Below are 23,016 nucleotides of genomic sequence, written 5' to 3'. Positions count from 1 at the left end.
GAGATACCTGAGGCTGAAAACTTAACTCAGTGGTGCCCGGATGTCTGCCGCCTCGCCTATACCCCAAGGTATCCTGTGGAACCCTATGGACTTCGTAGAAATAGAGATAACAAGGGTAAGTTCTTACCATATCTCTTATTATTACATCTCTGGAGCTCCAATGTATGGTTAATTAATTAAAATTCAGCTGCATGTTTTATGTCATGGGATTTGTGAATACCCATTATACAGGCTAAAACAAGTTAACTCAATAAGACTGCGCTATTGATTACAAAAAAAAAAACCCTCTGGATTGTGAAATGGCAGAAAATATATATAGCAGTCAAGGCTCCATTAATTAATCAGGTCCTTAAAACGTACTTAGTGTGATTGACCGCCGGGGTGCCTAACCCTAATCCTCCTTTCCCCAGCCTAACCCTAAACTCCTGGGGGGTGCCTAACCCTAAGTTCCCCCTGGGAACCCTAAACATAACTCTCCAAACCCCCCCCCCCCTCCCCCGCGGCTGTCCGCACCCGGCTTACCTTCGTCGGTAAGCCGGGTGTCAGGCTCCCGGCGTAGGCAAAATGACAGGCATCAGGATTTCGACACCTGTCATTTAACCCCTTGCCGGATTAGACAGTTGGGAAGCCAACAGTCGGGATTCTGTCCGTCGGCTTCCCTACTGCTTCCCCTTAAAACATATATATATATATATATATATATATATGCCTTGTACAGGCTCATACAGAGTCCGTTTTAAGGACCTATATGTGATTAATTAACGGAGCCTTGACTACTATACATATTTTCTGCCATTTCACAATCCAGAGGGTTTTTATTTTTTTTATCAATAGCGCAGTCTTATTGAGTTTAACTTGATTTAGCCTGTGTATAATATATATGCCTTGAGGGCTGATGTGTGCTTGGCTGGTTGCAGCCTTGAGGGCTGAGACAGCGGGGATATAAATTACAAGAGTTCATTCTGACTCTGCAATGTGACTGAGACTGCCGTGATTAATAACCTATAGTCCACTCAGACATAGACGTGCGGCTGAGACTGCTGAGATGTTGGTAACAGATAATTCTCTCTGACGTTGACATGTGGCTGAGACTGCTGAGATACACGCTGGACAGAAGGAACTGGAACACACACGAGGAAGAATTCCATACACCGGAACCGTAAAACACGTACTGACCGCTATAGCTGGCATCAGAGCAGAGAACCAGGAATGGTGAAAAAGGAAGAGGATCCAATCAGGCGGAGGTGACAGAGCAGTCAGGTAGGAGGATCTAACGGAGTAGGCGTCAACGTCTCCTGGCAACATACGTGAGAGAGCCACTGGGGAGCACTGATATCAAACAAGGTGCTACGGTGGCTTCTGAGAAGAAGCCTCTGTATAAAGCTGTAAGAGGAGTGGGGAAAGGACCTCACCAAACGCAAAGAATAAAAGGGATTAACAAAGCCGTCAGGGCCAGGAGCTTTCCCCCAGGGGCGTATCTACCCATTGGCCAAGATGGCACTCGCCAGGGGTGCCGGCCAAAGGGGGGGGTGCCGTCCGGCAGTGCCACCAGCAGCCAATGGGTGGACTACCCCGCTAGTCCCGCGGGCCCTAAGTGTAGGGCAGACTGCAGTGAGAGCGGTCTGCCCTACACAGTTTACAAACACACAGCCGCCAGCAGCGGCTGTCTGTTTGTTATAGCAGCCAGCCAATGAGAGTCAGACAGACTCTCATTGGCTGCTGCGTCCACGAAGGGAGCCGGCAGGAGCTCACTCATGAGCTCCGCCTTCCGGCTCCCCCCCCAGCAGCGGGTGATGGGAGAATTGTCATGACGTCTTTCCCATCCCGTAGTGCAGAGCAAGAACGGGCCCGGAGAAGTGAACAGCGGCGGTCGTCGGCAGGAGCGGGAATCAGGTAAGTTGCTTTTTTTTTTTAAGCTAGCACAGCACAGTGGGGGAGTGTGGCTACTAGGAGGCACTATATACGGGGTGGCCGCTACTAAGGCCACGTTATGGGGGGGGGTGGACGCTACTGGGGGCACTGTATTGTGGGGGCCGCTACCGGGGGCATGTTATGGGGGGGGATGGCCGCTACGGGGGGCACTGTATAGGGGACTACTACTGGGGGCACTGCATAGGGTGGACTGCTACTGGGGGCACTGTATATGGGGACTACACCTGGGGGCAATGCATAAGGGGGACTATTACTGGAGGCACTGCATAGGGTGGACTAATACTGGGGGCACTGCATAGGGGGGACTACTACTGGGGGGAGGGGGGCGCCAGTTCATTACCTTGCCAGGGGCGCTCGGATCCCTAGATACACCCCTGTTTTCCCCTTAGGCAGCTGTTGAATTGCCAGCTGTATTTCCTCCAGAGACCAAGGAGCGTTCAAAGATGCCAGGCTATCCTCATTTAGTGAATGGAGAGGGAGGCTGTCTAAAAAGGAAGACATAAGCTGCATACACACACAACGATTTTTTGACCGATTATCGTTAAACGATATCGTTTAACAATAATCGTTTGAAAAAATCGTTCACTTTCTGAGTCAAATGATGAACGATTATCGTTCATGCGCGTTCACGTTTGTAGTTCAGTGCCTGCCTACCACAAAGTTTACGTGCTAGCAGATGGGAGCTTTATTACCAGCAGTGTAAAAACTTATGACCAAGGTGACCAAGAGCTATATCCATGCAAAGCATTTTTAAGCTGTTGCCGCACCTCCTGAAGCGGTTTTACGTAAAGCCCTGGTAGGATGGGCTTGATTGTGAGGGGTAAATTTACTAAAATGGGAGTTCTGTTAATAAGTGATGTTGCCCATAGCAACCAATCAGATTCCAGGTATTTTCCTCTAGAAAGTGCTAGATAAATGAGAAGTAGAATCTGATTGGTTGCTATGGGCAACATCACTTCTTAATAGAATTCCCATCTTAGTAAATTTATCCCTTAGACTCCAAAGACCAGAGAGTCTGTCACTTTGCGTTTATCGGGAATGGGCTTTGAACTGAGCTCCCGTCTGAATGGAAGTACCGTGGAGTACCGCTTTCAAAGCACACCAATAAGTGAAGATAGAAGTATCTTCAGGAGAATTAGTCGGTATGTACAATGTAAGAGCCTTTAGAGTCTCAGGATCAGTTAATTGGTACTCAGGAAATCTCTAAGGGCATGCAGAGGGGAAATGATGACCTGTATCCCAGGTCCATAAGACAAGCGTGGTCAGACCATGTAATGGGGAGAATTTTAATTCTCTTGGTAAACTGAAGGACTCTCTTATCTTATAAGATCTGTTCTAGAATATGTATTATGTACTGAGGAGAAAAAAGTATAATCTCTCTCGTCAGGCAAATGGGTGTACCAGGCATCATACAAATCGAACTCCGCTAGCAATTTTTTAAAAGAGAAGGACACATATCACGAGAAGAAAAATGGTGGTCATGGGAAGGGGGATCTGTCTAATTCAGGGTCGAGGACCGAATTTAATTCACCCATTCGGATTAGTGCGCCACGGCGGACTTCATGCATTTTCTTTAAAGGTTTCTGAGAAAAGGGATCTAGCGTATAGCGAGACTAGAGTGATCAGGGCGTGCCGGGTCAACGTTCCCGGTAATGGGGGTGTGTTGCCCCCGTTTACCTGGCGTGACTAGGCCAGGACCTGCATCGGTGGATGCAGATTTTTGGCCTCTTAAGTGACCAGCAATTGGTCAGGCTGCGGGAAGCTTCTGCTCCCACAGCCTGACCAAACAAGCATCCCAGTCTGTGACGTCAGTCGCAGTGCTGGGAACTCAAATGCAGGAAAGAGGTGTCTGACACCTCCTTTTGCATTTGCATCTGAGATGATCGGAATTGCACAGCCGCTTGTGTGTGGCTCTGCAAATCCGTCCATATCTGAATCAGATCCTAAAAGCTTAGCTGATAACCCCCAGCGATACTGTATATCATGATCCCAGAGCGCCTTCGTAATGGGTTGGAAGGATCTGCGCTTGTTTATAGTGTGGATCAAGAGGTCTGGGAAGAGTTGCAGATTGTTTAAGACATCTGTATCCTCCACCAAACCTGCAGCCTTAAGAATGTTCTCTTTAATGTGGAATAAAATGGAGACACAAAAGGGTGTCTTGGGGAGAACTTCCAAGGGCAGAAGAGGTTTTGGATGACTGTGAATTCAGTCAATCAGCAAGTACCGATACTCTGCAGAAGACAATTTTATGAAAAGGGTCAGAGCAAAGTCCCAAAGAGCATCATTAGACACAGATTCCGGAAAACAACCCGAATCTTAATATTCCTCTTGGACCTGTCCTCCAAATCAACAAGTTATGAGAAGTAAGGAGATCATTGTGAGTGGATACCATCTCCTGTATTTTATTGTCCAAATGGCACGATAGCCAATACCTGCCACCTCACCAGTGAGTTGTCCGACGGAGCCCTGGAGGTTAGAGATCTGTCCTGGAGCATCTGGTGCAGCGTGCGAACTCTAAGCGGAGCATCAGCAGGGTGATCAGATCCAGGGTCAGGGCTAGGTGAAGAGGCAGCCATGGAGGTCGCGCCACAGAGGGCTCTCCAATAGAAACTGGATCAGGGATTTTCTGGTAAACCAATCTAATACGAGGTGCAAAGGTAGAAGTTTGATGGGCATGGTGATTCTATGAAGGGTGAAGCTACAAAGACAAGTGGTATATATGGGCTGAGTTCTAGATCAGACGTACAGGAGTGGAAGACGACTCGTGTGTGGACAGAGGAGATCATGGAAGCAGCATGGAGGTGAAAGTAAAGGTAAGTATGACAACCCTGCAAGGGAGCGCAAATGGAGGGCACTCAAATCACCTCAGTCTGGAGGCCTTGGAGCCATGAAATATGCTCCAGATGATGGGAGAGGAGAGCAGACACAGCCCAGACAGACTGCAGATGTGAGGAGAGGTCCCAAGTGTAAGAAGAGTGCAAGGCAGAACACCCATCAAAAAGGCCCTGGGGAGAACACTATGCTGTGCAGATTGGTTGTTTCATGCACAGGGGCAGAGCTATTGATGCCACAGATTGTATTCTCAGTCATTTAACCTTTATCAGATGCCATTAGGGCTTGATCCTCTAGATGTGGAGGGGCTCAGTTGTCTATAATGGAGTGGGAAGAAATATTTTATTATTAAACCGTTGCAGTGTAAATTCAGGCTAACACTCAAAAATCGATTTTACCTCCATGGTTCATATCTGAAAATGTAAATGTTAGGAGTTAGTGGTCTGTTAATATAAATGGCCAGACAAGTACTGACATGTCATATCCCAGTCATTTCACATGATAAACTTTTTACATTGTTTTATGCACATCCCCCATTATTCTCTGAGAAGGAATTCTGTTTCCGTATGGCTATCCGTTGTCAGTCTGCAGTGTATCTTTAAGGGCAGACAAAATGCACACGGTATATTCATTCCTCTCACTCTGTAGACAAATCTACCAAGAGCTAGTTATGTATATGCTGTATACAGAGGTAACCTACAGTTCCTGTAAGAAGATCTGTTATTTCCTGTCAGGTTGTATCATACCTCACACACAGGGCCTGATTTATCAGAGGATGCTAATGCCATCGCAGCTGTGAGTTTGCACGGAACGCACTTGAGAAAATGTTAATGCCTGCCAAAGCACAGCCACCATAAACACGCCCACTGCTGCCTTCTCATATCCATCCAATGCCGCACTCCTGTGTAAATATCAACGCGGATCGGGCAGTCACGCAGCATGTACGGAAGTCTGATTAGCCGCAACATTGCAGCTCTCGCACGCCGAGCGTTCTCATGCTGCACATACTATCGCAATGGCTAATTTATGCACACTTATGTGACAGCCTTGAAGCGGTCAGGCACACCTCCCTTTACCTAACAACCTCCCCCTTACCTCCCCCAAACGCTGATCACATGACACTCACTTTGCGAATGGAACTTCTGTGCATACGTAATCGCGACGTATGCACAGTGCCAGTTGAAATATTCGCTCGATCTGCGTAAATATCGGCATTGAGTCCACTGCTGAATCAGGCCCACAGTGCAGAAATGTAACGAAATCCTGAACCTCGTGCTTTCAGTCCTATGCACCACATGCCATCATATTCCATACTTACACATAAAAGTAACTTAAAACTCAAAAGTACAAGCAGGGTAGCATTATAATAAGAATAATTTTATATTTAAATTAAATGTCTGATAGAATTAGATATTTAGCAGTTATCACAAAAAAAACAACTCATTGTTACAGCAGCAATTTACACTTTCAGGTTCACTGACCCAATTTATCTCTTTACATAAGTAAGTGCATCAGGCATTGATTCTGCCATCTGCATCATGGATACATCATGCACTTTACTGAAATTGCAATAAAACCTGTAAACCGAAACAATGATATACTTCAGTGATAGTGTGATATGTGGAAACTGCTCATCTACATACCCTCCAACATGACCACTTTCATCCCGTACAAAATGCTCCAGTCCCGGACTTCTCACTTAATTTATGATTGCTGGCACCTGTGTTTAAACACAATTCTCAAGTATTAACTAGTTTAACACAGGTGACTGCAATCCTAAAGGGGGAAGTCCAGGAGCAGAGCATTTTGTACCTGACGTGGGAAGTCCAGGAGCAGAGTATTTTGTACCTGATGGAAAGGGTCATGTTGGGGGGTCTGCATCTAGTTCCTAATTTCTGATTGTTATCAGAGTTCTGGTTCATGTAAAGTGAGCACAGTTCTTTTTATAATGGGTTTGGCCCACCGACCGCATCCTTGGCACCAAACCTGTTCCTACAGCTAGTTACAGTTGCACTGCAGGCTTCATTAGCAGTGATGGGCAACTTAATGCACTTCAAAGGCTGCATATGTGGTGCTCCAACCTTTATTTCATACAGTACCCTTAAGGTGCGCACATGATATCGTTCAACGATAAATCGTTCATTTTTATGCAGCGAACGACCAACGATGTGCGGTCCTGCATGGACGATAACAATATCTATTGGACGATTTCATCACAATTTGCATCTTCAGAGATGTGGCAGGATGACTTAACTGAAAGATATCTCCCAGTGTGTACACCCAATATCGTTTGTCCTGCACTACAGAACAGTTCAAGGGAAATCGTTCAGCGACATCGTTGGTTGTGCAGATCGCACTGTGTGAACCCAGTTTTAAACAGTCATAAAATTGCATCCGCATCCTGACATGACTCATCATAAAATAAACCCTTGTGCCACTCAGGTCCCTTCGTTCCTTCAAAGTTCTCTCACTTGGTACAAATTCCGCCTGATGCCACTTAAACCTCTGACTTACCAAGAAATGACCCCACATGCCACTTAGAACCCCCTTCTTTCCCCAAATTCTCCCACATTCTCTCACTTACCATAATAGTCACACCAAAGACACTCAGATCTCCCACTTATGCCAGTCAGTCCAGAAGTGGCAGAAGAAAGAGATAGACCATGTTGTACAGATTGCATGCTCTGACTCCTCATTCTCAATGTAATGTTTTACGTGACCTTCCAGGGTGTTTCATGGCAGGTCACATGGTACAAAAGCCTGTGCTTCCGTCATGTTTAGTCTTCACATTGTAAGTCAAATCAGTGTATCCAGCTTAGAGTAACAGGCAAAGGATCACCAAAAATATCCCTTTCCCATTGTTGTTAGATATCAATGCACTGCTGTATGCATTCTCATGCATACAAAGGCACATGAGACTGGTCTTGAGGAGTGCCAGGGTGTGGCATGGCATCAGAGACACCTGTACATGCACTTATGTGAGTTACTGGCTGACCAGTATGGCTAAAGCTAGCAAGGAACTGTGGGCCTGATTCAGAGTTGGGAATAGAGCGAGATAGCACTTAACTGTGTACCTGGTCAAACCATGTTGCAATGCAAGGGGTGTAAATACATACATTTTTTGCATGTAGTGTAAATACTGGCTGCTTTTGCATGTAGCTCACAAATACAGCACAGCTTTATTATTACACTGCGCTTTAGATGTCAGTGTGGACACGTCCCTCCCAAATCTAAATCTCTCTGCACATTTTAAATCTGCCCCACCTGCAGTGCAGCATGGTTTCACCAAGATGATCAGTTGAGAGAGATATCTCTCTCTATTCCCAACTCTGCATCAGGCCGTGTGTGTGTGTATATGTATGAATATATATGTGTGTCTGTGCATATATGTGTATGTTTCATATATATTTTATTTTTGTGTGTATATATAATATATATATGTGTGTGTATATAATATATAGTGCAAGAGTGTTTAAACCCCAAAAAAGTCAATACATTTGCCTGTATAAGATATGACACTTACACAACTTGTTCCATACAGTATTTGTATTGTAAGCCAGTAGGCTCTTAAAGTAAATTTTCAAACTCACCGTCCATTATTTGTCTGCAGATTTATTTTATAAAAACTGAACAATGACAGCAATAGGCAAGGGGAAAATAAACATTAAAAAACAAGATTGGAAAGCACACAAGAGAGAATTTCTGAATCCAATAACATACATTAACGAGAGAGCATTTAAGAAACCAGTAACATATATTAAAGTGTGATGTATTTATTTTTGTTTGTACACATGAAATTGATTTATATGTATGCTATTGCATAAGGAAGGCTTAATTCATGATGAGAGGTTCACTTTAAATTGAGGGTAGGTATGTTCTATTAGCACTTAATGTCATAGATTTGCTGAATTAGCTTAAATTAACAATATAAATGGGAGTAGCATGATGTAAACATTTAATGCTATCCAAGCCCACCACCTACTTCTCTCTCATACTTGGGAACCCATTGGTTTAGGAGTTACTTGCTCCCGATTGGGTCTCTACTGTTCTCATGCTTGGCGTTAAATATAAACATATCTATTTTGTTGTACTGTATATATCTTGTTTAAAGTCCATTTGATAAGTGTACTTATTTTCTGCATCTTCCCCTCCTACAGCTATTTAACTTCCTTTTTATTTCAAATCTCAGTGCCATCCTGATAGGGATCCCTCAAACCCTCTTCTGCATGCCCAGTTTGTGCGTCTTAATGAAGCGTATAAGGTGTTGAGCAAACACTCGTCTCGCAGAGAATATGATCAGCTTTTGGAGGCAATACAGAGAGGAAGCTGGGTATCTTCAGACCGCACCCAAAGTAACCCCTCCAGCAGAGGCCAGAACTGGAAGCAAACTTATAACAGAGACCAGGGACCTTTTTACAGGTAACAACCCAACCTTCGTACATAGCTACTTTTATCTATCTCACCCTGCTGATACAGTATGTGTTTCATATGATCTGCTGTTTTTCTGTTCATCTACTTCTCTCTCTCTAACTTTCTCTTTCATACTCTCTCCATATACATCCCGATCCTTTCCTTCTGCGGTCATTATTACTCTGCATTCTGGTTCCCTTATCTCCAAGATGCCTTGATATGAGGAAATTCTTTCTGTCTTTGATATAAACACATAGGGGCAGAGGGAGGAATGCTGTGCAAAATGAGGTCACAAAAAAGTCATTAACAGTCATGTAAAACCAAACTATTGCCCCCATCACTCGGTATTTGTTTTCCTTTCAGAATTTTCTATTTTAAATGTATATTGCTCTATGTTTTATGTTCTTCCATTATCATCATGTCCGTACTGGCTCCTGCCTTTAAACCCGTTCAGGTCTGCATCAGAAGATAGTGAACGGTACTGGTCCCAGTTTCCTCCAAATGAGAAGTGGAAAGCGTCTGTACATGAGCAGGAGCAGCGCAAAAGATACCTGGTTCTGTATTGCATTTTCGTGGGTACTGCAAGCATTTTTATACACTACAAGGTTTTCAGGTAATTATGTACTTTATTATGTTCACTTTTGGTTCCGTTTAAGATCTGATATGATATTATTTTTCTTTAATAAACTAATTCCATTGTAACACGTGCCAACCAATCAGTTATTATCTTTCATCAATATGACTACCCTAGACTGTAAAAAGGTGATATCTCATTGAAGGATATTGATCCACAGCGCTGTTCTCTGGATCATGTTATTAAATGAACTTCCAAATTTCTCTATTAGGAACAAAGTGCCTTTGTGTTTCTGATTGGTCACTCTTTTGCACCCCCAAATTTCCATTTGGCGAGGGGGAGGTTACCAAACAGCAAATAGTAGCACTTGTGTATCCAGATACTGGGCAAGAGATATGTCCATCTTCTATTACATTTACAATTACTAATCATCTACACTTGTTTCACATTTACTTACAGGCTAAAACTCCTATTCACAATTTGTGAAAGTAAAAGTAACCTCTCTATGAAACAAGTTAAAAGAACAATTTTTAAAGTCATCTAAGCATAACTTAGATTGCCAAAAAGTCTATTGTTCTTGGAACCCTATTAAGTTAATACTTAATGGAAGCAGTATTTGCAGCAATAATAGCCATGAGCACTATAAAATGTGTCTACCAGCTAGCATAGCTGGGCGGTGCAGTTTCTGACAATTCTTCTTTACAGAATACCTCATCTTGGCTTATTTATTAGCATTGTGCAGTGCAATGATGTGCTGTAACCCATCAGATGGGATGGAAATCCAAAACTGAACTGCAATATTATTGTGAATGGCTGGGATGCTTGACAATAGCCAGGTATACCTGGCTGGAGAGACGATTGAAAGTGAGCTGGTCATATGTCCTTGATCAGGTAGGTCCTGCTGCTTCTCAGCATTTCAGCCAATGGTGACTATAATTGCGAGTCAGCCAGGTTATCCTTTCCAGTGAAAGTACACGCTGATCTCCAATTTCTCAAAACATACAACTTGACCAGTGGCTGGTGCCCCAAAGTGCAGTCAGAAGATGATTTTAGACACAGACTGTCAGCTGTCATCTTACAACCATATTTGCCATGTCCCGCTAATTATTTGATCAATGTAGATCAGATAGTTATTAGGATCAGGTTTGTATTGGACCAGAATTCTCCCTTTTTTTTATTTTGAAGAGACTCATTTTACTTATTGTGAAAGCCTCCCTATTGTTAGCTATTTTACTAGGGAGGCTGCTTATGCAGCTCTTCATACAGCTCATCAGAAAGGCCTGGCTTGCACTGTTATCAAGGCCTAAGCATCACCAAGATGGATCTGTCTGCAGATGGATGTTTAGTGTCAGCAGAAGCCCATGTCATACTCTATAAATCCAGTGGGTAGGCCATTGACCCGTAGTGCTGTGTACATTTTAGTTTGCGGAAGTCCCTTCTCCTTTTAGAGAGACCTATTTGAATATATTTCCTGTTGTCATCCGTTCATTTAGAACTCCCACCTTCTTTTTCCCACTACTTAAAGCTTACTGGCAGGAGTGGGAGCAAGGTCAGGAGTCACTAAAAGTTTAAATCTGAAATTTGTCTCACTGCAAAATTCTTACTAATAAACATACATTAAAATACAGGCTCATGTAGCATAAATGCAATGAAAATTAATCATCTTCTCCCTCTATTGTACTTGTTTCAAATTCTTCCTGTCCCAGCCTCCACACTGGGTTCCATGCAATCCCTATGTACTTGATGTATGTATGCAAGCCCCATCTTTGTAGATTTATTCTGGGGAAGCTAACTTCTGGAGGGGGCCTGGGTCTCTCGATTCTCCAATCCTATTATCATGCAGTAAAGCTTAACATCATATTATAGCACTCAGAGCTGGGCAGTAAATATTGGGTGAATCTTGAAAACACACTGTTCCAGAACGGTAGGGTTGATGGGATTGTCTGACTTGCTAGATCCCTCAACCCGGCCTCGGCATATTCAATACAGACCATTTGGTTTACTCTCCAGGTGTGGGATAGACTTTGAGGTACCCACGAATTGACTCCTTCCTCCCATGACTCTGCTTTGTACCACCCCTATTTCCTCCAGGTTGTAGCGATGGCATGGCCTCCATCTGGCATGGTATTGGGATAGACTGTTTCCTACATGTAAAAGGTAAATTTGCTCCCTCTACTTTTGTGGGCCTCCAAGCGTGGTGTAACCTACCTTCCTCATGTCACTATCAGTACCTTTAGATTATTAGTTTTATTAATTCCCAGTCCACTTCTCGTAATATAAGGGTGTTATCCCCTTTTTAACGACAGTGTGTGTTCTGTCAGATGTAGAGTCAACATTTCTTTTCAGTTTTGGCCCCCAACCCATCTGGGAACCTTATGAACTAGCCTAGGAGGTTGATATGTCATTAATCCTAAAGGCAGCCTGTGCTGCTGCTCCATCTACCCCCGCCGGCGCCACAACACCAGTTACCAGGCTGGTGATTTCGGCGGGCACCAGCGGAGTTTGGCTGGCATCTATGGTAAGGTGGTTCCATGCTCGCGGGGAACCACGTGGCAGGCCGTACCTCCGGCGGTTGGAGACCTGCCGGAGGCCGCTGTAGTCAGGCGACCGTTGCGTCCGCTTCCCCACTAGACCGCCGGGGCAAGTCAGTCTGGTGTCGGGGACAGTAGCGGCGGCCATGTATATGGCCAGTACACCCGGGATTACAGCATAGGGGAGGTAGGCTCTCCCCGGCAGCCCCACCCACCGCCCAAACGCTGATCTAGCTGAGGTTTTCCCACGTCTGTGTTGCTCCTCCTACCCTTCTCTGTATATGAGATGCACAGCGACCACTATCATTGTTGTGCTGAAGTTGCTGGTCTCAGGAGTTTTGGTTCTTGTCTCCCTGTATACCTCTTCCCAGAGGCCAGGTTATATAGTGATCAAAATAATACCAAGCCTTGCGCTTTGCGTAAGTTGATCAGTGCCCATTGCAAGTACTGTATATTGTATATGACTTTTACTAGCTCTGCTGTGTTGTTACTGCCTGTATTTTTCTGTCAGGTATAACTATCACTACTATTTCTCCTCAACCCTTTCATACCGGTATGGGAATATTTTTTATTATTTTTTTCAAAATTGTATTTCTCATTTGTTTTGTTGTTTGTGAAGGCAGTCACATTTGCATTTACTTATTCTGTCTAAGTATAATGATAAACAGGAAACTGAGGCCCTGGTGCTGGTTTCATGTAAAAGCTGTTTGGCTGGCTTGTCCCCTCTGGACTTTATACAGGTTGGTTTGTGTGCTCTATGTTATAAAGAACCACCTCACCAGTCCAGTTTACCAGCCACTGTACAGGAGACATCTTGGGTGTCCTCCTTGTCTCTGGTTATGACGCAGCTAGTGGACCGTTTGGCTACTCCCACACTGCCTCCCTTTATGGGATGCCCACAGCAGTTCCAGCCTGCTATGTTTGTCCCCCCTGTACATCCTTCCTGGATGGATGTTTATGCCCACTAAAGTCAGAGTACGGCTCAGTCAGTTGCTGCATTTCAACAAATGTTGCAGGCAAACAGACCGGTAGTCACTAAAGCACCTAAGCAGACGATATAATTTTATCAGTCTGCTCAGAATGTAGATTCAGGCGCATCATCGGAAGAGAGGAGGACCATCCTTCTACAGTGGATGTCCCTTCTTTGATGAGGGCGGTTAAATCAATCCTAAATATACAGGATGATGGGCCAGCCCATAGACATAAGGCTCCAGTGTTTAAACTCCAGAAGGTGGTAAAAGCTGAGTTTCCTAAGTCTAAGCAGCTCACTGAACTTATGGAAGAAGCATGGAGTAACCCGGCCTCTAAGCCGGACGACAAACCCTCTCTCTGTGGCGGGCCTCATCCTGGGGTATCCCAGGGTGGGAGGCTGACTTCTTCAATTTGCGGACTACTGGCATCAAACAGCTGACACCTGCATCCAAGAAGTGGTCTCTCAGGGGTATGCTCTCAGTTTCCAGAGGCATCCTCCCCACAAGTTTTTTAGTTCAACTCCCCCATCAGATTCTATCCAGGATTTGGCCGTCCAGGAGGCCATTTACTCCCTGCTGCGGTCAGTGGTGATAATCTCGGTTCCTGTGGTTCAACAAGGAAGGGGTTATTACTCCAATCTATTTTTGGTTTAGAAACCAAATATGTCTCATCGCCCTATTTTAAATCTGAAAACCCTCAACAAGTTTATCTGTGTACCCAAGTTCCATATGGAGACTCTTCGGTCAATTATTTTGGTAATGAAACCTGGGGATTTTATGGCTTCCCTGGACATTCAGGATGCATATCTGCATGTGCCTATAACGCCATCCCACCAACAACATTACCAATTTCAGGCACTGCATTTTGGTCTATCAATGGCCCCTCAGGTCTTCACCAAAATAATGGCGGTTATGACAGCCTACCTCAGGTGTCAGGGAATCAGAATACTCCCATAGCTGGACGACCTTCTGATATTGGCACAGTCTCTAGCTGTTCTACAACACATCTCCAACTGACCATTGGCTGTCTACAGACACATGGTTGGATCATCAATTGGAAGAAATCCTCTCTCTCTACAATACAGCGGATGGTACATCTGGGGGCACTTCTGGATACTCAGGCACAAAGGGTATTTCTGCCAGAGGACAAGATTTCGGCCCTAATGTTGCGACTACGTATATTGCTACGCAAGTGAAGGGTATCCATTCTATCAGCAATGCAGGTCTTGAGGTCAATGGTGTCTACCTTCGACATGGTGGAATATAATCAGTTTCAATCCAGGCCTCTACAACAATTGGTTCTCTCCCGGTGAAATAGGCAGTATCATCTAATACGGTCCCAGAGGATCCTTCTCACTCCAAAGGGTCGGCTCTCTCTCATGGTGGCTACAAAAGGCTCAGGTGGACAAGGGTCACCCATTCTGGATTCCAAATTGGGTGCGCCTCACCATGGACGCCAGTCTTCTCGGATGGGGGTGGTGGTGACAGGTCATCATACCTTTCAGGGAAGATGGACACATGAGGAATGTTACTTGCCCATAAAGATCATGGAGCTTCATGCAGTATACAAAGCGCTCATCCTGGTACAGAACTTACTCCAAGGCAGGCCGGTCCAGATCCTGTCCGACAATGCGGCCACAGTAGCATATTTCAATCATCAGGGAGGTACGCGAACTCAGGAAGCAATGAGGGAAGTGACAAACATTCTGATCTGGGCAGAACGGCATCTTCTGGGTATCTCGGCAATATTCATCCCAGGAGTCCTCAACTGGGAAGCGGACTTCCTAATTCGTCAGGACATATACGCCGGAGAGTGGGCTCTTCATCCAGTGTTTTTTCAACTTCTGGTAAACAAATGATGCCTATCAAACGTAGACCTCATGGCCTCACGTCAAACACAAAGTTCCAAGGTACGGGTCCTGGACCAGAGACCCCTCAGCTGCCTTCATGGATGTGCTGGCAGTGAAGTGGGACTTCAAGCAGGCGTATCTCTTTCCTCCAATTTCCCTCCTCCCAAGAGTACTCAGGAAATTCAAGCAGGGAAGGGGTATAGTAATACTGGTAGCTCCTGCTTGGCCCAGGCGCCATTGGTTCACCGACATAAAGAATCTATCCATAGACACTCAGTTTCCTCCTCCTCTATGGCCGGATCTGTTAGCGCAGGGTCCTGCCTGCATCTGGACCTACTTTGTCTATCTTAGCCGGCGTGGCTCTTGAGTCTTCAATCTTAAGAGCCAAAGGTTTCCCCAGCTCTGTGATTCAAACAATGTTTAAGGCCTGAAAGACTTCCTCAGCCAGCATCTATTACAGAGTTGGCATTCTCTTGGTCAATGGTGTTCCCACAGAAAGTATGATCCTAAGGTTTTTAGGGTTTCCCAGGTACTTGCTTTCCTCCAGGCTGGGTTAGACCTCGGTCTCCGTCTGTGAGAGTACAGGTTTCTGCACTATCAGTTTGGTTCCAGCGAAATATTGCTTCTCTGCCGGATGTGCCGGAAGTTAGAAATTTTTTTCAGGGTGTTCTCTGAGTGCAGCTACCCTTTGTCCTACTGGTGGCACCATGAGATTTGTCTTTAGTTCTCAAGGACTTACAAGCTCCCCTATTTGAACCTCTGGACTCAGTGGATTTGAAGTGGTTGACAGCGAAGACACTTTTTCTCCTCGCTATCTCTTCTACACGCATAGTCTCTGATTTGGCAACGCTCTCTTGTCGCTCCCCCTTTTTGATTTTTCACCAGGATAGAGCTGTTTTCCGTACATAGGTGTGTTATCTTCCTAAGGTAGTGTCCTGTTTTCATGTCAATGAAGAGATTGTGGTTCCAGCTTTTCAGTCTTCACACTTTTCTGTAGGTGAAGCCTCCCTGGATGTGGTTTGTGCTCTTCGTATCTATTTAGATCGTACAAACTTTGTAGAAAATCAGATGCTCTTTTTGTGTTTATATGGTTTTCACAAACGAGGCTGGCCAACTAATAAATAAAACTCTGACTCGATGGTTGCGTATGACTATCTCTCAGGTTTAATCGCAGGCTGATCTCCCTGTTCCAAACACGGCGACAGCACATTTTACTTGGTCTGTGGGACCATTGTGGGTGTTTCTTCATTGTGCCTCTGCCTAAATTGTGCAAGGCAGACACGTGGTGTTCTGTCCACGCTTTTCTTAGGTTCTACGCCTTTGACACTTTTGCCTCTCAGAATGCTTCCTTTGGGCGGCGGGTTATCCTTTCTGCTCAGGAGCGTCCCCACCCTTAGGGGAACTGCTTTAGGACATGCCATAGTATTCCTGTGGATTCCTATGGACCTGGAAGAAGAAAATAAGAGTTATCGTAGACTTACCTTTGTTAACTCTTTTTCTTCCAGTCCACAGGGCACCCACCCTGACGCACCTGGCTGCATTGGATAATTTTTATTTCGGTCACGGATTCCATCATCTTGTGTAAGAGTTTCTGGTGTACATTGTTCTTCCTTCTCCTCTTTCCTTCTCCTGCCTTGGGCTTGTTTACAAAACTGAGTGCCTGTGGCCGTGGGTGGGGTATATGTGGAGGAGGACCTGAGGCATCTTGGGAGCTGAAAGCTTAACTGTTTGGTGCCTGGATCACTCCAACCACATTTTCCCCATGGTATCCCTGTGGACCCTATGGACTTCGAAGAAAAAGAGTTAACAAAGATAAGTCTACCATAACTCTTATACTGCCAATGGTTGGCCCGGGTTATTTGAAATATAAGAAAAATGCCAGGTGGAGCGTCCATAAAGAAGGCCCAGGGGAGAACACTGTGTCCTAGATCTGCATTGACACTTCCCAACTCACCTGTCAAATCTGCCGTATACAGTACTTGGTCATTTGTTAATTGGGATGATTAACTAGATCCAACTATGATATGGGGACTGTACTGTCACTGCTTTTTTGTTTGTTTTGTTTTTTTTAAAGGTACAAGTGATGTATAATAATAATTTTCGCACAGTAAAAATTCGTAAATTGGACATATTTATTATCTTTATTTTAGTTAAGGCCAGGGGCGGCTCCTAACTTGTCTGGCTGTGGGGTTTGCATGTTATAGGCTGCAGTCTATGCAGCCCTCACCTCCCTGTCATCCTGGTAATTGACAGCTGCTGTCACCGGGAGGCGGGGCTTAAGTCAGGAACCTAAATAAGAGGCATAGCTTAAGCCCGGAGCTGCTAGCAGACAGGCGGGCTTTTAGGGGCTGCATGAGCCGCAGCCCCTGGAAGTCAGATAGGAATAGCAGGGGAGTGGCTTCCCATGGGAAGCGCGCACTCTGCTATTGCAGTCTGGACTGGCAGTCCTAGGGGGAGAAAACACCTCCCCCTGTAACTGCCTGTCTAGCTGTGATCAGTCACTACCACTGCTAGGCAGTCCCTACGGGTGGTGGATTTTACTGGGCGGGCTGCAGTCCTGCAGCCCCTAGGTAAAATCTGCCACTGGTTAGGGCTATTAAATATTATTCAGCACAAATGTGAAACATTATACCAGTTATGTGCCCTATACCTGGTATGCCAGTTATTTTACCCACGCACAATTACCAGTCTATGAACTTCCACACTATTTCACCATCCTACGACCCGCCATGCTACTGCATTACCCAGTCACCCACAACACTGTTTTAACCAGCGCTAAGATCCGCTATATTGCACCAGTCCTGCCCTCTTATATTGTATCAGCCAGAAACCACTAGAAATGTTTCAGGTTATTTCAGTGCTTCCAAATACTGCCTTACAAAACTCTGTAGACACTCATACAGAAAACCTGGATATAATGTTACCATGTGCCCATTGATGTGCAAGTGCAGCTCTGTCCACATTTGCAGTGAGTGCATGTGAGCTCTAAATGCCGGGAATCAATCATAATGGTTTCTGGCCTCCTGCAAAGACAAACTTATTAGCCGGGATCCTGACCGTCTGGACAAATACATCCCACGCCACCTGGTCCACTTATAAGATGGAAAGAATCACTTCAATAATTCATGATACCTCCAATAACTATATTAAAGTCTGGACACCATGGGCAACCTACTTTGAGGCCGAACCTCCTTTAGCTACAATTCAAATTCTCCATTATTTGATGATACTGCACTTTTATAGCCAATACACACCGAATGGTCCCCTTCCTCAATCTCGCTTTCTTACTTATCTCCCCTTCCCCCTCTATTTCTTTATTATGTCCCCTCCACCCTAAGTTCATTAATGCATTATTCTTTGTTCTTAGGACAAATAATTTAATTATAAGCCGTTATACAGTAACTGATAACACATTGCCTATTGTTATACCTCCTTATGTTTACAACTAACTTTCCTCTTCTGTTAAAACGCTTCCATGTTTAAATTTACTAATTATAATCTATTTACAGTACTATTGTTCCCTTATTATTGTATTCTGTACTTTTTCTTTGTGCTTTGCAAAAAATCTAAAAACTCTTAATAATCAGATTTTTAAATAAATAAATGAAAGAAAAACAATTTATCCATAATACATTCTACAGTACCACACGTATAACCATATGAAATATATGTATCTATCTATAGTACCAGCTGGACAGGCTCCAGACAGACTTCACCTGTTTTGAACTGTGCCTAGTACCCTGCTCCCACTGCAATTAAAGATTATAATTGTGTGAATATGTTTATTTGGACTAGATATGCATTGTAAAATTCTTAGCATATCTGAACTTGTGTGATAGGTGCCAGAGCACAGTCTTTGGCCAGGCTGATGGGTAACTGTCTTTGTGTCTAACAGCAAGATCAGAGAAGAGCGCCGTAAGGTACTGGATGAACAGCAGCTAAAAATGATGAACTTCTACACTGAGAGGAGAGAGAAATCCAAGTGAGTGTTGTTATTGTTATTGAATATATATTTTCTCCAAGAAATTATTGGTAAGAAATGTTTAGTGATCTCCTCTGTAGATAAAAGTTACCTTGCAAAACAGACCTTACTTCTTGCCAAAATTTGCATTTAATAAAGGCTATGGGCCTGATTCAGTACGAATCGCGGCTGTGATTACGCATGTAGTCTCACTGTGATGATATACTGTTGCAGCACAACATAAGGACGCATACCTTACCTTAAACACATTCGTAATGTTTAGCAAGCCTGCAAAACCATCGGTAACATCGAGTACAATCAGAGCCTCAAGCACACTTGCACAAAGTCAGATCTTGCTCAGAAATTGCTAACCTCATCGCACAAAGTGAAAGGCCAAGCTGCGTATGGCATCGCAGTGGATAATTTATTCACGCCCCTGCAACGGTGTTCAAACGCACTGGCATGCCTGCGTTTCGCCGACCACCCCATCACCTCCCACAAACGGCACTTCCGGTCAATCACTCTGATGGGTCTGCGTAGTCACTGTGATCACAGGGGCTGATTCAGACCCGCTCGCAAGCGCAGGACACTCGCAAGCGGGTCGATGGTGCCGAATTGCGCATGCGCACGACGGAGGGAGCTGCGTCATGCGCATGCGCGAGACCCGAATAACGACGGCCAAGCCGTCGTTATGGGTCTCGCACCAAAGGGGGCGTGCTGTCGATGGTGACTGACAGCATGCCCCCTTTGGTGGGCGTGCCGGGGGCGTGGCTTCCAGACGGAGGCGTTCCCATGGAACGCCTACCGTCTGAGTCCGGCCCCACTGACATCACTAGTGATGTCAGTGGGAGTGATTTTGGCTCTGATAGAGCCAAAATCTCTCCAGGGCTTGCGGTCACTGAGACCCTACCGCAGGGTCTCATCGCAAGCCCGATGGTCGCGATGGTCTTGACCATCGCGACCATCATCATGGACCCTCGCTATAGCTGTGGGTGGTAACCCACAGCTATGCGAGCGTCTATGAGGCCGCTTCAAGTTGAGGGAGGAGGGCCCTGATTCAGAGCGAGCGCTCTGCGCTCGCGAGCGCGATTGCAGTGGCTGTTTCATGCACTGCGATGCCTACGCAGAATGCAACAATCAGCCGATTGCGTGCGTAATCACAGTTGCAATCCTTGCTGAATCAGGCCTTGTCTATATGTTCATCTTCCAAGTCTTGGATTAAAGAGACCCCCTTCTCTGCATTGCCAAACAAGACTCTTTGCGGTGCGCAACCAGCCCTTGCACTCTCCTGATATCTGTTCATAGATTGGTAACCATACTGGCACCTTGAAAACAATTAACAATGTAGTCTTCAGTGGGCTGTTCTAATTATCAGTGGCAGCATGCCATTCTGCAAGCCATGGACAGAGAGGGCATTGCTGTAATAATATGCTCACATCCCCTCAAATGGTACTGAATGCTGTCATTGTTAAACATTACCCATTGACATTGGATTGCCAAAAATGATACAATTCTTGCTGGATAGCAGTCCTTAGATAGCTGGATAGCAGTCCTTAGATAGCTGGATAGAAATCCTTAGCTGGATAGCAGTGTCAGTCATTAGTATTGTGGTCTCACAGTGCTAGGATCAAGCCTAACTGTGGGGTTTGTTTGTTCTCCCCGTGTTTGGTGGGCTTCCTCCAGGTACTCTAGGGAAGAAAGTAAGAGAAAAGGATTATAGCAGAGATATGTGCAGCAACATGTACTGGGAAGTTTTCACACCTACAAGACAGAACCGGAAGGGAGGCACTAAATGAACCATCGCTCCCCAATTTTAGGAAATACCTCCTGTTTATTCAGGAATTGCCTGGTAATTTCTCATTGCACTTTGACCATTACCTTCACACAAAGCATTGTCTGTGAAGCATTTCCACTGAATCTGCCTGTGGCCACCTTAGTGTCTAGAATAAATATGTATGCATACAGAATATGGAAGGCTAAAGGTTATACAATACTAATATAAATACCGGCAGTCAGGATGCGTGCTGTCAAAATGCCGACAGCAGCATCCCGGTGCTCGGTATCCCTAACCTCCCCCACACAAAGCATAACCCTAACCCCGCTGTTTTGCCTAAATCCCCCCCCTCCCCACTCCCTCTCCTCTTGCGGCTAACAGCTAAGACGCCCTGGTGTACCTTCGATTGGGATGGCGGCTGTCGAGATTCCGGCATCGGCATTTAGACTGGCGTTGGAATTTCTACGCCTATCTTTAGTCCCGAGTCCGGCTTCTGACGTCGGTATTTTGAGGGCCGGCATACTAACTACATCCCATACATTACACATGGCCCCAGCCTACTGATATATGGGCACATCCATCATGCTTCCCCTGGCCTGTGGTAATTTGTTTTTATTTATTTTAATCTTCTACCAATTTTATCTTTATTGCCTGCAAAGAGATCTTTTGTATTTTTTTTTGTTTTAAATACTACATATATTCAGCAATCCTCATGGTTTGTTAACTGTTTCCCTATGGTATGATTCAGTGCATGTCATGAGTTGAGCCCATTTAAATGTTCATATAAGGAAGATTAAAAACATTTAGGGCCATATCCAATTAGCCCCGAACACTGTTCGGGCGCTAATTGTTCCCCGCAATCAGCGAAAAATTCCGTTTTTTCGTCGATATTTTTTTTATCCCTATCCTATTAATTTGGGCGAATTATTAGGATAGTTCGTCCATTAACACATAGGAGCCGCGATAAGCTCGTGGCCCTATGTGTACTCGCCTTTATTGGGCGAAAAAACGGCACTTATCGTGGATTCTTTTTCGGGACACATCAGGTCCCGCAAAAAAAAAAACCCAGATAAGTGCCATCGTCATGCTGACAACGGGGCTAATTGGATAGCCCCGGGCGAGCTAAGTAGCGCGGTAATTTACCATGGCTAATTGGATATGGCCCTAATTATAAATCATGAGAAAGAAGAGGAGGAGGAGTGTAGGGTTGGGGCCCTTACCTTCTGCTGAAAGCCAGTTTTAATACATTTCTATAATTGGAATCGGTATGTAATGCCGCCGGATCAAATGCCAATAGCGGCAGCCTGGTGGGTCGAAATCCCGACAGCTGAAGGTAGGTACCCTATCCCTCCCCTCTCCCCTCCCTTAGGGGTGCCTATCCCTAACCTCCCCTCCCCCTAGTGCCTAACCCTAATCCTCCCGGGGGGGGGGGGGTGTCTAACCCTAACCCCCCCATAGTGGTGCCTAAGCCTAACCCCCCCTTCCCCTACCCTAACCCTCCTGGGGGGCCTAAACCTAAACAGCGGCTAGACGCTAAGACACCCGGCATACCTTTGTTTGGTTTGCCGGGTGCCGGGATTCCATAGTGGCGCTAATGATAGGCGTCGGGATTTCGACGCCTATCTTTAGTACCATGTCGGGATGTAAGTGTCGGGATATTGGCGGACGGGATAGCGCCCACCGGTATCCTGACTGCATCCCCTTCCATTTATGGGGAATGTGACCTGAGTTAGGGTTTTCTAGGCATCCCACATTGAAGAGAAGGCTTGTGTTTTGTCTTAGGATTTATTATTTGCTAAAGTCATATGAGATTGAATTGGCTATCTAGCCTCTTCCAACATAATGCTGTGGCCCAGTTGTTGGTAAATAATAATTTGAGAAGTTTTCTAATTTTTTTTTTAGTCCAGTGGCCAAGGCAGCTCAAATGGCAAACACAGTAACTCTTGTACATTTTATGTGGGCTCGGCCTCCTTCTGAAAATTAGAGAGTAATAAGTAGCCTTACCAAATAATTTCTCTTTCACAGTTATCGAAATTATATAAGGTGCTGGAGGAAAAAAAATAATAGGAAAAGGGAGACTTTGCTGATTAATTTGTTATGCGATATATGTGTACGACTGAGACTTTAAACGGAACTTGGCGTGGAGAAAAGCAGCGGCCGCTGCACCGTAGCACTTCGCAT

At 45.1% G+C, this 23,016-nt stretch overlaps 1 protein-coding gene across 2 annotated transcripts in view; it reads left to right on the top strand.

The window, feature by feature from the left end:
• Window positions 1-23,016, top strand: part of DNAJC4 (DnaJ heat shock protein family (Hsp40) member C4) — a 43,692-nt gene that overhangs the window by 20,161 nt on the left and 515 nt on the right. Inside the window, exons 1-4 of one of the 2 annotated variants that reach the window (XM_088480074.1) lie at window positions 3,960-7,742; window positions 8,954-9,183; window positions 9,629-9,787; window positions 18,996-19,082. In XM_088480074.1, coding sequence (XP_088336200.1) covers window positions 7,677-7,742; window positions 8,954-9,183; window positions 9,629-9,787; window positions 18,996-19,082 — 542 coding nt within the window. In that variant the 5' untranslated portion in view covers window positions 3,960-7,676. Of the gene's footprint in view, window positions 1-3,959; window positions 7,743-8,953; window positions 9,184-9,628; window positions 9,788-18,995; window positions 19,083-23,016 lie in introns of those variants that run through there. The other variant, XM_088480073.1, reaches the window with a different exon arrangement.

This window comes from Taudactylus pleione, unplaced genomic scaffold (genome assembly GCF_031769625.1).
Source record: "Taudactylus pleione unplaced genomic scaffold, aTauple2 ptg000250l, whole genome shotgun sequence".
In the NCBI taxonomy this organism is placed as follows: domain Eukaryota; kingdom Metazoa; phylum Chordata; class Amphibia; order Anura; family Myobatrachidae; genus Taudactylus; species Taudactylus pleione.
The sequence above is the reverse complement of the archived record's forward strand: the minus strand, read 5'-3'. Positions and strand labels throughout refer to the sequence as shown.